The sequence below is a fragment of the Chrysemys picta genome, chromosome 2, assembly GCF_011386835.1.
Source record: "Chrysemys picta bellii isolate R12L10 chromosome 2, ASM1138683v2, whole genome shotgun sequence".
Classification (NCBI taxonomy): domain Eukaryota; kingdom Metazoa; phylum Chordata; order Testudines; family Emydidae; genus Chrysemys; species Chrysemys picta.
In genome coordinates, this window is record NC_088792.1 from 157,876,318 (window position 1) to 157,891,851 (window position 15,534).

Here is a 15,534-nt window from a genome sequence, read left to right on the forward strand (position 1 = left end):
GGCATATGAAAAGGGCTCATTCCAAATACAGATGGATATGTGCATGCGTTGACAAAAAAAACCTGATGCTGTCTCCCATGCTATAGTCGTACACACTTGCCCCTCACTCCAGTGGGAATTATGGGATTTGGATCTAATTTGCATATCAAAACACACCGCTGGGGTCGGTCCTTCTGGCAGTGACCTGTGCTTGGACATTCTCCCTAAGAGGAGCAGCCACGCACCTGCCACTGGAATCAAATGACCCATTTCTCTCTCTCTCCCTAGGAAACTTGGTACTGGCATGGAGACGTCAGCGCCAATGACGTCGTTATGAGTGGTGTGAAGTGTTCCGGGACGGAGATGTCCCTGGCACACTGCCGGCACGACGGTGCCCAGGTGTCGTGCCCCAGAGGCGGCGGCCGCTTTGCCGCGGGAGTTTCCTGCTCAGAAAGTGAGTTCCTTGCATTTTCTTCTTCCAATAGTCGGGACACCTGGAAAAGTGATACTGATCATGGAGATTTCCTTGGGCTTCTCTTGGGATGCTGGGAGGAAACAGGGAGGCTCATACCACTCATTGGGCCATCCTTCTATTTTAACACACTGGCAAATTTTAGGATCAACTGACTGTCTGTCTGAATAATACAGAGTTAAATGTCCAAAAAGCAGTGGTAGGAACTTAGCTTTTTATTTGGAGTTCAGTTCATTGATTATCTTTCTTCCTCTCGTGCCCCTTCTCCATGTTCTCCAACCCTTGGCTTTCCACCTTTATATTTGGAACAGCCTCCGGTTTCCCACATTCCCTGCCTCTCCTCCTCCAAACTCAAGTATTTGCCACTGCTTCCTGCACTGACCTTCTCACCGGCCACATCTCTGCACTTTCTCAAGCCTGAGCCAGCTGCCTGGTGCATTGCAGTTTATATTGAAAACCTTGGTTTCAAACAGCACAGGTTGTGGCTTTGTCCTGCCCCCGCTAGGAGTGCGCGGTGGGGCAGCTATGGCAATGGCTGCAATTGGGATATGATTGGAGTGGCAAACCATCGCTTTGGTGTGGGTAGGTCTAAAGACATTTTTCTTTCCCCACCATCAGCTGCCCCGGATCTGGTGCTCAATGCCGAAATGGTGGAGCAAACCTCCTACCTGGAGGACCGCCCGATGTTCTTGCTGCAGTGTGCGCTTGAGGAGAACTGTCTGGCCACCTCGGCTGCCAATACATCCGTTTCCACTGGCTACAGGAGGCTCCTGCGCTTCTCCTCCCAGATCCACAACAACGGGCAGGCTGACTTCCGCCCCAAGAACGGCCGCCACGCCTGGATTTGGCACGACTGCCACAGGTGAGTGCTTAGGTTCCTCTGCATTTGTTGCTAATCAGAATGCAAGCGCCAAAGACCCAGTGCACTCTGCTGCCCCTTATTGGTCATGAAAGAAATTAGGTGGGTCCATTTCCTCATGGACATGGGCCCATCCACATCTCAAAGCCACAAGCCCAAATAGTACTAACTGGCCTCTTCTAGATGTTTGCGCCGTTATCGTTGTGCTGCAAACCACAGCCACTCAGACTTCATGGAGAAAAGCTGGGATAGAACTCACGTCCTTCTGCTTCAAAAGCACAGGCCCGGAGCACAGGAATAAAGGAGAATCTCCTTAAGAGTATATGGCCTATGACACACACTTGAGCAGCTATAATTCCAACCAATAGCAAACGCGCATACACAGTTTATTACAGTATAAAATCACTGATGAAGCCAGGTAGCACAATTGATTGGAATCTTGTGGCTTGCTTTACTGAGAAATCATAGAATTCACTGAAGGGACCCCAGAAGTAGCCTACGCTGAGATGTTCCTGGGTAAAATTCCTTACCTCCCCATGGATGTTGCAAAGGGGTTTGTGATACAGAAACATTGATGGTTCCATAACCCTCAAACAAGAGCTCTCCACCTGATTGCCCTAAGCTAAAGGACAGGTGCCAAGAATCGTAGGAATGGAAGAGATCTCAAGAGGTCATCTAGTCCAGTCTTCTGCACTCATGGCAGGACTAAGTATTATCTAGACCATCCCTGACAGGTGCTTGTCTAACCTGCTCTTAAAAATCTCCAATGATGGAGATTTCACAACCTCCCTAGGCAATTTATTCCAGTGCTTAACCACCCTGACAGGACAATTTTCCTAATGTCCAGCCTAAACCTCCCTTGCTGCAATTTAAGCCCATTGATTCTTATCCTATCCTTGGAGGTTAACGAGAACCATTTTTCTCCCTCCTCCTTGTAATAACTTTTTATATTCTTGAAAACTGTTATCATGTCCCCCCTCAGTCTTCCCTTCTCTAGACTAAACAAACCCAATTTTTTTCAATCTTCCCTCATAGGTCATGTTTTCTAGACTTTTAATCATTTTTGTTGCTCGTCTCTGGACTTTCTCCAATTTGTCCACATCTTTCCTGAAATGTGGCAACCAGAACTGGACACAATACTCCAGTTGAGGCCGTATCAGCGCAGAGTAGAGCGGAAGAATTACTACTTGTGTCTTGCTTACAACACTCCTGCTAATACATCCCAGAATGATGTTCGGTTTTGTTTTTTTTTGTTTGGTTTTTTTTTTTTTTTTTTTGCAAGTGTCACACTGTTGACTCATATTTAACTTGTGATCCACTATGACCTCCAGATCTCTTTCTACAGTACTCCTTCCCAGGCAGTCATTTCCCATTGTATATGTGTGCAATTGATTGTTCCTTCCTAAGTGGAGTACTTTACATTTTTCCATATTGAATTTCATCCTATTTACTTCAGACCATTTCTCCAGTTTGTCCAGTTCATTTTGAATTTTAATCCTATCCTACAAAGCACTTGAAACCCTTCCCAGCTTGGTATCGTCCACAGATAATGAACCAAACCAGACCCTGGACTGATCCCTGCGGGACCCCACTCGTTATGCCCTTCCAGCTTGACTGTGAACCACTGATAACTACACTCTGGGAATGGTTTTCCAACCAGTTATTCACCCACCTTTATAGTAGCTCCATCTAGGATAAATTTCCCTAGTTTGTTGATGAGAAGGTCATGCGCCTTACTAAAGACAAGATGTACCACATCTACCGCTTCTCCCCCTCCCCTCTGCTCCCCCCCCATCCACAAGGCTTGTTACCCTGTCAGGGAAAGCTATTGGGTTGGTTTGACACAATTTGTTCTTGACAAATCCATGCTGACTGCTACTTATCACCTTCGTATCATCTAGGTGTTTGCTTGATTATTTGCTCCATTATTTTTCTGGGTACAGAAGTTAAGCTGACTGGTCTGTAATTCCCCAGGCTGTCCTTATTACCCTTTTTATAGCTTGGCACTCTGCTCTTTTCCGGTCCTGTGGAATCTCACTCGTCTTCCATGACTCTTTGAAGATAATCGCTGATATCTCCTCAGTCAGGCTCCCAGAAACCTCAGCTCCCATTTCCTTTCCTCTTCCCCGTGACCAGCTGGAGCCCTTCCACCTGTATCTCCTTCCCATTTGACTCCCCCAGTCAGCCAACCTGCTTTTAATGAACCAAGCTCCATCTTCTGGGCAGACTTTCATTAGTGTCAGGACATCTCCACCATGCTCCAGCTAGGTTGGAGGGGGTAGGGCCCGTTCCACAACTGCACAAACCAGACTGAAAATAAACAGATCCTGCAAGGCGGATGGAAAGGGAAACCAGCTTGAGGTTTACCAATAGAGGGGAGAAACCTGCATCCCCTTTGCTATAGCTTGGGGACAGGTTTCCACTGTCTGCCAAACCGTAAGTGAGCATTTATAGGGAGGGATCAGTAGAGAGGTTTAGGCAGCACAGTACCGTCCAAAGGGATTGTTCTATCCAGATGACCCACTAAACCAGCTTCCAGATCCTTTGTGGTCCTATATACTGGTTGCCTGCTCTGTTCCTCTCTGAGCCTTCAGTAGTTGGCCCTTTCTCAAGGTGGCTATATTGTCCCTCTTCTTACATAGAGACTAATGCAATACTATGGCCCAATAGAATCCAAGCTCTGAGACTGGCTGCTCAAAAGGAGCAAGGGTCTGTGTCTTTTGGAAGACGTCTTAAATGAAGTGAGGAGAGGCTCGGGAAGAGGCCGCAGGCCATCTGTGTGCTTGAAACTGGATTCTGTTTACATGGAGGAATATGAACTATATTCCTCTTGCATCTTTCCAGTCTGTAAACACTGTAATATAAACACCCGTTTGAAGGATGCAGACATTTTAGGAATTGAGTCAGACCCCAGATTCTAAATTTTTTTTTGCAGCGGAGGCAGCCAAAATAGACTACTTCAAAATCAGTAGGTTGGCCACCACAGAATGCTCTTTTTTTTTTCTTTTTTTTCCAGCCGTCTCAGTCCGGTACTGTAAGCCTCTGTTCAGCAGGCTTTTGACATAGGAGCAGGACAAAAATGGGGAAAAGCCATTTAATGTCCAGGTGAAGGGAAACTTAAGAACATCTGGCAGCGATTTCTGTGATGGCAATTTTGGAAGAGGCGGGGTGAAGAAAAATCCTCTTTTCCTATAGGAAAAAAATGCCTTTTGTTGCTTCTGTAAGCACATTTTAGTTAAATGAATACGTGCATAGCTTGGTGTTGCAAACATCTGACGGACGGTATTAGGTAGCACCGTTTACTGAGAAGCCCTGATTTATTTTTACAGCCAGAAGGCTAGTTCTGCTTTCCGTTAAAGTCGAACCACTTTTTAAAAACTCTTCAGCAATGTGTTTTGAATTAGACTCTGTGCAGACTGACTCTTGGGCCCATCCCGAGTACTCCTGAAACCAGTGGGGCTTGGCACTGATCTGCTCACGGGGATCAGATGGCAGGATTTGGGGCCTGTTTTGTTCCAGTGCTTATCACCATGGTATCTGAGAGCCTTTGGTGGTAACCGTGCTAGCAACTACCATGTTCCAGCTACATCGCTCTACCACTGGTTCCAAGGAGAGGGGGACAAATTCTGATCTCAGTTACATCCGTGTAACTAAGCCCTGATTGAGCAAAGCCCATGCTTAACTTTAAGCATGTACTTAAGTCCATCCGTATTCAGCAATGCACTTTTACACAAGTCCCACTGACTTCAGCTGGACTTAAGTACATGCTCAAAGTTAAACAACTTTGTTGAATCACTGGCTTGATGCACATCGTTCCCTAACACGCACAAACTATCTGCACTGGTGGAACCATCCTGACTACAATGACATGTAGAGCTGGAACCTGTCTGACAGCCGTGCAGACAGGGTCAAGCTGACTCTGTTAGTGCCCAGTTAAAATAATGAACCCAGCTCTCCTGTTTGAGGCAGAGTGAAATGAGCTCAAAAAAGACGGTTATTCACCGTTGTAACTGTTGTTCTTCGAGATGTGTTGCTCATATCCATTCCAATTAGGTGTGCGCGTGCCGCGTGCACGATCGTCGGAGAATTTTCTACCCTAGCAACACCGGCGGGTCGGCTGTGGAGCCCCCTAGAGTGGCGCCTTCATGGCGCTGGATATATACCCCAGCCGACCCGGCGCCCCCTCAGTTCCTTCTTGCCGGCTACTCCGACAGTGGGGAAGGGGGGCGGGTTTGGAATGGATATGAGCAACACATCTCGAAGAACAACCGTTACAACGGTGAGTAACCGTCTTTTCTTCTTCGAGTGCTTGCTCATATCGATTCCAATTAGGTGACTCCCAAACCCAACTTAGGTGGTGGGGTCGGAGTGAGACATTGCTGTGTGCAAAACCGCTGATCCGAATGCAGCATCGTCCCTGGACTGCTGCACTAGTGCATAGTGAGCTGTAAATGTGTGGACTGATGACCAAACTGCAGCTCTACAAATGTCCTGGATCGGAACTTGCGCCAGGAAAGCAGTCGAGGAAGCTTGGGCCCTCGTGGAGTGAGCGGTGAGGTGCGGTGTTGAGACACCTGCCAGGTCATAGCAAGTCCGGATGCAAGACGTGATCCAGGAGGATAGGCGTTGTGAGGAGACCGGTAAGCCTTTCATTCGGTCGGCCACTGCAACAAAGAGTTGCGTCGTCTTTCTAAAGTGCCTTGTGCGGTCAATATAGAAAGCTAGGGCCCTGCGTACGTCCAAAGAATGCAAGCGCTGGTCATGGCGAGTAGCATGTGGTTTAGGATGGAAGACCGGGAGAAATATATCCTGATTGATGTGAAACGGAGAGACCACCTTAGGAAGAAAGGCAGGATGTGGACGAAGCTGCACTTTATCCTTATGGAAAACTGTGTAAGGGGGCTCGGATGTAAGCGCCCTGAGTTCAGAAACGCGCCTTGCTGAGGTGATGGCTACGAGGAAGGCTGTCTTCCAGGATAGGTACAGAAGTGAACAGGTGGCCAGTGGCTCGAATGGAGGACCTGTGAGCTTGGAAAGAACCAGGTTGAGATCCCACGTCGGAACGGGTTGACGCTGTTGTGGGTACATCCGGTCCAAGCCCTTGAGGAACCTAACGACCATCGGGTTAGAGAATACCGAGGACGCGAGTTCCCCTGGGTGAAAAGCCGATATGGCGGCCAGGTGAACTCTAATTGAAGATATCGCCAAACCCTGCTGTTTTAGGGAGAGGAGATATTCCAATATGAGAGGAATAGGTGCCTGTAACGGGGACGTGGCTCGTTGTTCGCACCAACAGGAGAACCGCTTCCACTTGGCCAAGTACGTTGTCCGTGTTGAAGGCTTCCTACTGCTCAGCAGAATCTGTTGGACAGAGTGCGAGCATTGTTGCTCTGCCTGGGTGAACCATGGAGCAACCACGCCGTGAGGTGGAGCGATTGCAGGTCGGGGTGACGCAGTCGGCCGTGGTCCTGAGAGATGAGATCTGGACACAATGGGAGCGGGATCGGTGTCTGAACCGAGAGCTCTAACAGTGTGGTGTACCAGTGTTGTCTCGGCCACGCTGGAGCGACCAGAATTACTTGTGCCTGGTCTCTGCGTAATTTGAGCAGCACCTTGTGGACCAGAGGAAATGGAGGGAAGGCATAAAACAGGTGGTCTTTCCAGGGGAGGAGAAACGCATCCGAGAGAGAGCCCGGAGCTCGCCCTTGTAGGGAGCAGAACACGTGGCACTTCCTGTTGGCTCGAGATGCAAACAGGTCTACCTGGGGAAACCCCCCACCTCTGGAAAACGGAATATATGATGTCCGGACGGATAGACCACTCGTGCGTCTGAAAGGACCTGCTGAGTCGGTCCGCTAAAGTGTTCTGGACTCCAGGGAGGAACGATGCCGTGAGATGGATTGAGTGGGCGATGCAGAAGTCCCATAGGCGAATCGCCTCTTGGCATAGAGTCGACGAACGTGCTCCTCCTTGCCTGTTGATGTAAAACATGGCCGTGGTGTTGTCGATGAGAACTAACACACAGCGGCCACGTAGGAGATTGAGAAATGCTTGGCACGCCAAGCGTACCGCCATCAATTCCCGAACATTGATGTGCAGGGACAGCTGGGGTGCAGTCCACAGGCCCTGGGTATGGTGTTCGTTGAGATGGGCACCCCAACCCAGCGATGATGCGTCTGTGACCAGGTGCAAAGAGGGTTGTGGGGCGTGACATGGCATCCCCTCGCAAACCACATTGTGATCTAGCCACCAGGTGAGGGAGGTTAGGACCGAGTTCGGGACCGTGACCACCATGTTCAGGTTGTCCCGATGTGGGCAGTATACCGATGACACCCAGGTCTGGAGTGGGCGAAGCCGAAGTCTGGCATGCCTGGTTACGTACGTGCAAGAAGCCATGTGACCCAGCAGGGTAAGGCATGACCTCACCGTGGTAGTTGGGAAGGCCCTGAGCCCTTGAATGAGGCACGTGATGGTATGAAAGCGATTGTCTGGTAGGATAGCTTGTGCGCATCCGGAGTCCAGGACTGCGCCGATAAATTCTATTCTGTGGGTAGGCTCTAGAGTGGATTTGTCCTTGTTGAGTAGGATGCCCAACTCGTTGAATGTGTGCACTATCATGTGGACGTGAGCTCGAACTTGCTCTTTGGTGCGACCGCGTACCAACCAGTCGTCTAGGTACGGGAACACCTGTATCCCTTGTCGGCGGAGGTATGCTGCCACGACAGCCATACATTTCGTAAACACTCTTGGGGCCGAGGATAGGCCGAAGGGAAGGACTGCAAATTGATAGTGCACCTTGCTTACCACGAATCGCAGGAAGCGTCTGTGAGGCGGGTAAATTGCAATATGAAAGTATGCGTCTTTCATGTCGAGGGCGGCGAACCAGTCTCCAGGATCGAGGGAAGGGATAATGGCCCCCAAAGAGACCATGCGGAACTTCAACTTTACTACGAATTTGTTGAGTCCGCGCAAGTCTAAGGTGGGTCGCAGACCCCCTTTGGACTTGGGGATCAGGAAGTAGCGGGAATAAAATCCCCTGCCCCTTAACTCTAATGGAACCTCCTCTATGGCCCCCATAGATAGGAGCGTAGAAACCTCCTGTATAAGAAGTTGCTCGTGAGAAGGGTCCCTGAAGAGGGACGGGGAAGGGGGGTGGGAGGGGGGGATGAAGAAAACTGGATAGCGTATCCCCTCTCCACCGTGCGAAGGACCCAACGGTCCGAGGTTATAAGGGACCAAGCACGGTGGAAGTGGGAGAGGCGATCCCGAAAGGAGGGGGCTGGATCCTGGGGGATGACTGGGGCGCCGTCCTCGACCGCACCTTCAAAAGTTCTGCCTGGGGCCTGAGGGTGGCCTTGGTGGCCCCTGGTTCTGACCGGGTTGAGGGCCGGTCCACCTTCTTCTACCACCTCGCCCCCGCCTTCTGGCAGAGTCCTGTCTCTGACGAGGTGGGGGGGTAGAAACGCTGAGGCTGGGGCCTAAATGGTCTGCGCTGGGGACCCGCAACATGCATCCCCAGGGAACGCATGATTGTTCTGGAGTCCTTGAGGCTCTGCAGACGAGAGTCCGTCTTATCGGAGAACAACCCATGTCCCTCAAAGGGCAAATCCTGCAGGGTTTGCTGCAGTTCCAGAGGCAAACCCGAAACTTGGAGCCAGGAGATCCTCCGCATAGCGATACCTGACGCCAGGGTTCTCGCAGCCGAGTCTGCTATGTCCAAGGAGGCCTGTAAGGAGGTCCGAGCCACCTTCTTACCCTCCTCGACTAAGGCCCCGAACTCTTCCCTGGAGTCTTGGGGGACCAATTCCTTGAACTTCCCCATAGAGTTCCAGGAATTAAAGCTATAACGGCTCAGGAGCGCCTGCTGGTTAGCCGCTCTGAGTTGTAACCCTCCGGCTGAGTAAACTTTACGGCCAAACAAATCGAGGCGCTTAGCTTCCTTCGATTTAGGCGCTGCGGCCTGTTGGCCGTGGCGTTCCCTTGCATTCACCGATGACACCACCAGTGAACACGGCTGGGGATGAGTATACAAGTACTCATAATCCTTTGAGGGGATGAAGTATTTTCTTTCCACCCCTCTGGCAGTGGGTGGAATAGAGGCAGGAGTTTGCCATATGGTATTGGCGTTAGCCTGGATCGTGCGGATCAGGAGTAACGCCACTCTGGATGGGGCATCTGCCGAGAGGATGTTTACAATGGGGTCCTGGACCTCCACTATCTCCTCCGCTTGTAGGTCCATATTACGCGCCACCCTACGTAATAGGTCCTGGTGCGCACGAAGATCTATCGGGGGCGGACCTGTGCTCGACGTGCCCGCCACTGCCTCATCTGGGGAGGATGAGGAAGATGCCTCAGGTGGTAAGGGATCCAAGGGTGGGTCCTGGTCCACTGGTTCCTGGAGCGGAGCATCACCTGCCCCTGGGTCCAGGACGTCAGGTGGTGTGGGCACGGAAGCCTCCATGCCCCCTGGAGGAGGGCGAGAAATGGTGGACTCTGGGGCCCTTCTCTGAGTGCCCCGAGCGAGAGGCTGAAGGTGGTGGAGCCCCTTGAGACTGGTGGTACGCCCACGGGGTCCAGAATGACCAGTGAGAAGGACCGTGAGCAGGGTCCTCCGCTATCTCCTGCCAGTGGCCCATGTCGTGTTCCTCGGCCTGCCCCTGAGGGGGGTATGCCGATCTCGATGCCCCATCGGAGGAGCGAGACACCGATCTCGAAGGCCATGGCGGTGCCGACCGCGCCGAGATGAGCTCTGGGGGATACGGTGCTGCACGGTGCCGGTCTGGAGACGTTCTGTCTCTATGCGGTGCCGGTGACCGGTGCCGAGATCGGGATCAGTGCCGATGACCGCGTCGGTGCCGAGAGTCGGACCTGGACCTAGATGGCGATCTCGAGTAGGCCCGGTGCCGAGAGCGGCCCCTCGACGTCGAGCGTCGCTCGTAACGGTGCCGAGAACTACGTCTCGATGTCGAACGGTACCGACGATCATAGCGGTGCCGGGACGTAGAACGGTGCCGCGACGATGATCTTAGCCGCGAGTACGACTGGTGCCGAGGTGATATTCGGCGCCGGGACTGCGAGCGGCGTGGGGACCTGCTTCGGGACCTGGAACGGTGCCGTGGTTCCAGCCCTTGTGATGGAGGGCGCATCAAGGCAGGTTTCCCCCTGGATTGCACAGGACGAGGGCCCAACTGTGTTGACGGTGCCGGTGGTTGAGGCGGTGCCGGCTCCGTGAGAGCAATCAAGTCTCTCGCCGTCGCGAAGGTCTCTGGGGTAGACGGGAGGCACGGTACCAACGCTGGTCGTGGTGGTGATCCTGTCTGCACCGGACTCAACGGCCTCGGAGCCGGAGTCGACGGTGCCAGAGGCACCTGTTTTTGGTGCTCCGTCGGCGGACGCGGCTCTACCCCCGGCACCGGGGGGGCCGGCGTCTTAGGGACGGCAGTCTCCTGTGCCTTACGGGATTTCTTATGTCCCGGCGATAACGATCGGCGCCGAGGCACTTGCGGTGGGTGCGGTGCCGAAGGGGTCCGGTGCCGTGGAGGCTTGTCCGACGCCACTCGCGGTGCCGGGATAGTCGGTGCCGCCGGGGCACTGCGCACCGAGGCGCTTGGCGCTGGGGCTTGACGTGCCGATGGAGCGTCCGGGCTAAGTGCCGCCTCCATAAGGAGTTGCCGAAGCCGAAAGTCCCGCTCCTTCTTGGTTCTCGGTCTGAAGGCCTTACAGATCTTACACTTATCTGTTTGATGGGACTCTCCCAGGCACTTCAGACACGAGTCGTGTGGGTCACTTGTGGGCATAGGCTTAGCGCAGGACGCGCACTGCTTAAAGCCGGGAGCCTTGGGCATGAGCCCGGCTACGCGCCAGGGGAAAAAAGGGGAGAACAACCCCCTTAATCCCCTTTAACTATACAACAACTGTTAATAAAGTAATTTAAACAACTATCTAACTATATACAACTAGAACTATAACTATAACTATCTATAAACGGAATAAGCTAGGGAGAGTGGAGAACAGCTATGCCGCGCTCCACAGTTCCAACGACCGTCAGGGGCGGTAAGAAGGAACTGAGGGGGCGCCGGGTCGGCTGGGGTATATATCCAGCGCCATGAAGGCGCCACTCTAGGGGGCTCCACAGCCGACCCGCCGGTGTTGCTAGGGTAGAAAATTCTCCGACGATCGTGCACGCGGCGCGCGCACACCTAATTGGAATCGATATGAGCAAGCACTCGAAGAAGAACTAAATTTACCCCATTCTGCTGTTTATTTCCGGCCAGTAAATTAATGTTCTGTACCCTCTGAACTAAGGTTTCCATCTTTCTGAGATGCATATGTGGCCCCCATCACTCTGGGTCTCCCCCTCCTTAATGTATTTATATTCAGAACGCCCTTGTGAGGTATGGCAGCATTCATCCCTGTTTTACAAGGGAACTGACTTGCCCAAGGTCCTACAAGATGTCTGTGGCAGAGCAGGTAATTAAACCCAGGTGTCCCAAATCCTAGGTTAACACCCTAGCCACTGGACCATCCTTCCCCTCTAGGAGTTATGCTATGCTTTTAAGATGGCAGTAAGTTAGCAGCTATCCTAACTAAAGACTATATTTCTTTGTGTGTCTCAGACATTATCACAGCATGGAGGTTTTCACACACTATGATCTGCTGAACCTCAATGGTACCAAGGTGGCCGAAGGACACAAAGCGAGTTTCTGTTTGGAAGACACTGAATGTGAATCAGGTACCCTCGCTATATCCACATAGTGTGGGAAGTTTGTGCAGGGAATTTATTGGCATTCTCGGGATCCAAAGACAAAGCCATGTTCCTTAGCAGGGTGGATGGCAAACTTGGTCGTCCAAGAGCTGTGATTGTTCTTGAGGCTAATGAGGCCAATGCTTCCTAGTCTTTAAACCATGAAAAGAGTTGAAATCTATTGGTGCTTGCAAAAGGTTCCTGGTGCTATTACATTAAGAATGACAAGCTTCAAACATACTTAACTCACTGGGTGCAGGGCTGTTTGGAAAATCTGGCATTACATTTCTGACTCCAATGACACAAGTACTTCCAAGCCACGGATCTGGGTGATCAGGTAGGAAAAATGTGTGCATTATATAGACTTGTTCCCAGCCTCTGCTACCTGTACCCACCCCTGTAGACTTCACAGCCCAGGGAATGTTATAGCTACAACATTTTGGATGAGACCTAAAGTCTCTTGAGAGAGTTAAAAGAACAACTGGCACTTTCTACATGAGAAGTGCTAACCTGCTGTCCTGGATAAATTCCAACTCATGTATTTACATTTTGTTTTCCTAAAACTCTCCCTCTAATTTCAAAAGGACACAGAATTCTTTACTTCCTGTCATGTAGCATTGCGGCCTGCTCTCACAAACACTGCTACATTCCACCCCAGAAGTGGCTGCATTTCAGGGGGCTTCCTCGCCATTGAGTTCATACACTGCTTTGGGATGGACGCACTATCCTAAGATACGATATTCACCTCAGGAGCACTGTGCATACACTCTTCTGTTCACAGAGGAACTGCCTGTCTCATAGTGAGGTTAGGAGAATACCCACCAAACCAGCTGGGATTGTTCTGACATGCACTCTGTGTCCATACCTCTTTTCTCTGTAGATGTGCAGAAACAGTACGAATGTGCTAATTTTGGGGAACAAGGAATCACAGTGGGATGCTGGGATGTCTATCGTCATGATATTGACTGCCAATGGATCGACATTACTGATATCCCACCAGGAGATTACCTCTTCCAGGTACATGGGGACTGGGATGTGGGCAACGGAGGTGGACACTTGTCTACTGGTATCTAGCAACAAATTGGTTACATGCCTAACAATGTTAGGTGATTTTAAAAATAAGCTTAAGGTAGCATGGCCAGTCACAATAGACAGATCATGAAAAGAGGTCTAGGTTGGATATTAGGAAACACTATTTCACTAGGAGGGTGGTGAAGCACTGGAATGGGTTACCTAGGGAAGTGGTGGAATCTCCATCATTAGAGGTTTTTAAGGCCCAGCTTGATAAAGCCCTGGCTGGGATGATTTAGTTGGGGATTGGTCCTGCTTTGAGCAGGGGGTTGGATTAGATGACCTCCTAAGGTCTCTTCCAACCCTGATATTTTATGATCTGTGCCACATTTTGAATACCATACAATTGTTCCAACCTTCCTTCAGAAATGCTCTCAAGTCCCTTTCAGACAAAGATTTAGGTGATTGGTGATTTTAAGTGTTTTACAAACCCCCATATAAACAGCATTGTCTGATGGGTGTGTTTGGTGGTTTTTTTTTTTTTTTTTTTTTTGAGTGAAAAGAATTCTGATCATTCTCATGCACTCCTTTCAACTCTAACATTACAGCACAGGAAGCCACCACTGCTACTTCAGTCACTTTCACTTTAATACTACTTTCATTGCCCAAGTGGACTGAAATTCAAACAAACCAGGGAAAGGGTGAAAAATCTAAAACCTTTCATGTGCATGAGAGCAGAGAGAAGGTTTTTTAAATGAATTAGTTTTGTCTTGACAGCTGTCCTATTAAATACAAGTAAGTCTTCCTTTTGCCTGTAAGCTTTGAGGCAGGTACAGTGTCTTCAGTGGGGATTGAGAAGCATGTAGCTCTTTGGGTGCTACCAGCATGCAAATAATACTGCAATCAAATGTGAAAAATAATCTTCCACATGAAACTGTTTCATTGTTTCTAAGGAAATCTCTTGTGATGTAGCAAAGAATTTTAAATGTTTTTACTAATACAGCTGGTCAGAAAATAAACTGAAAAGTAATTTTGAAAAAAAAATATGCTTTTTAAAATATTCTGACCAACTCTTCTAATTAATTATTTGTATTACTGAAGAACCTTGGAGCCCTAGTCACATACCAGGACCCCACTGTGCCAGGTGCTGTACAGGGTAGATTGGATTTAAATCACTAGTCAGGAAGACTTGATTTAATCATGGTTTTCTACATAAAAGTGAATTCTTGTTGGTTGTTCTAACCTTAATAAATTTTCTTCACAAATCAGAGATAGATGTAGGTTTCATTTTTACAAGGTAAACAGTGATTTATTTTGAAAACTTTTCAGATTAGTTTGACAGCTATATCAGAAAATGAATGAATGATTGTTTGGTTGTTTCATTTACCAAAGGTAATTGAAGCAGATAGTTCACCTCCCAATGACTTCATACGTATCTCCAATTCAACAGGTTAATCATTAGTATTTGGACAGTTTTCTTGCTCTGCTGTATTAGGAGGAGAATATCACCAGACAGACATTTTAAATTGTTTTATTTAACTAAATCAACAACATTAAGTATTCTGGATTTTTTTCTTCAACAGCAAACATATAATATTTTAACAAAACAAGCATATGTCCCTCGCGTCTCACATTTATCTCCAGATTTCTTCTCCTTGTCCAGATCTATTCCACCCCCAACAATCTTCTATTCATTGAACTTTTAGAGAGAGGTAAGGAATTGACTGTGTACACAAATTTGTAGAGGGACAATAGGGTTGAGGTCTGTTATCTCTCTCTGTCTCCATCTATCTATCTATCTATATATAAAAATTTAAAAACATTTTTGCTGTTAATAAGCGTGTTATCTCTAGAGACACAAATCCGCAGTCAGAGAACTGCAAAACTAAGCATCTCTGATGGTATCTTAGACTGAGCACTGAGTCCCAGTGGGTAGATAGAAGGATTAACCTAAATAATCTAGACAGAAGCCCCTGGAACCCCATAAGATTGGGTCCCTAATCCATGAACTACTAGAACTCATTTACAAAACTTTTCTTAACCATTACCTGAATATATTGTCTTGTACTATCAAATTAGAATTTATAATCCCTACTCCATGATGAGACATTATAGCTCAAAGATGTATCTTAATTAAAACTATCTTTAGATACAATGCTTTTTTGAGGAAAAAGCATATCAAAACTGATTTTTTTTTAAAAATAATTCATTTTTATCCACCCTGGTGCTGTACAAACACAAAAGAAAGAGACCATCTTCTTTGCCGTTTACACTTCACTGAGCATTTTTCAATGGCTCTATGATGTTGTTTCTTTACCCTTTCCCAGGTTGTCATTAACCCAAACTACGAAGTTGCAGAATCGGATTATTCGAACAATGTGATGAAGTGCAAGAGCCGGTATGATGGACAGCGCATCTGGATGTACAACTGCCATATAGGTGAGCAGAAGCACGTGGGAAGCTGAGCTG

The 15,534-nt window shown here is 49.0% G+C and overlaps 1 protein-coding gene across 6 annotated transcripts in view; it reads left to right on the forward strand.

Moving 5' to 3' along the window:
• The window catches only part of LOXL2 (lysyl oxidase like 2), a 100,276-nt gene that overhangs the window by 82,030 nt on the left and 2,712 nt on the right, over positions 1 to 15,534 (forward strand). For 3 of the 6 annotated variants that reach the window (XM_005285147.5, XM_008168662.4, XM_065584523.1), the window contains 5 exons: positions 268 to 433; positions 1,070 to 1,313; positions 11,927 to 12,042; positions 12,935 to 13,071; positions 15,393 to 15,504. In XM_005285147.5, coding sequence (XP_005285204.1) covers positions 268 to 433; positions 1,070 to 1,313; positions 11,927 to 12,042; positions 12,935 to 13,071; positions 15,393 to 15,504 — 775 coding nt within the window. Of the gene's footprint in view, positions 1 to 267; positions 434 to 1,069; positions 1,314 to 2,345; positions 2,766 to 11,926; positions 12,043 to 12,934; positions 13,072 to 15,392; positions 15,505 to 15,534 lie in introns of those variants that run through there. The other 3 variants (XM_065584521.1, XM_065584522.1, XR_006172208.2) reach the window with 2 other exon arrangements.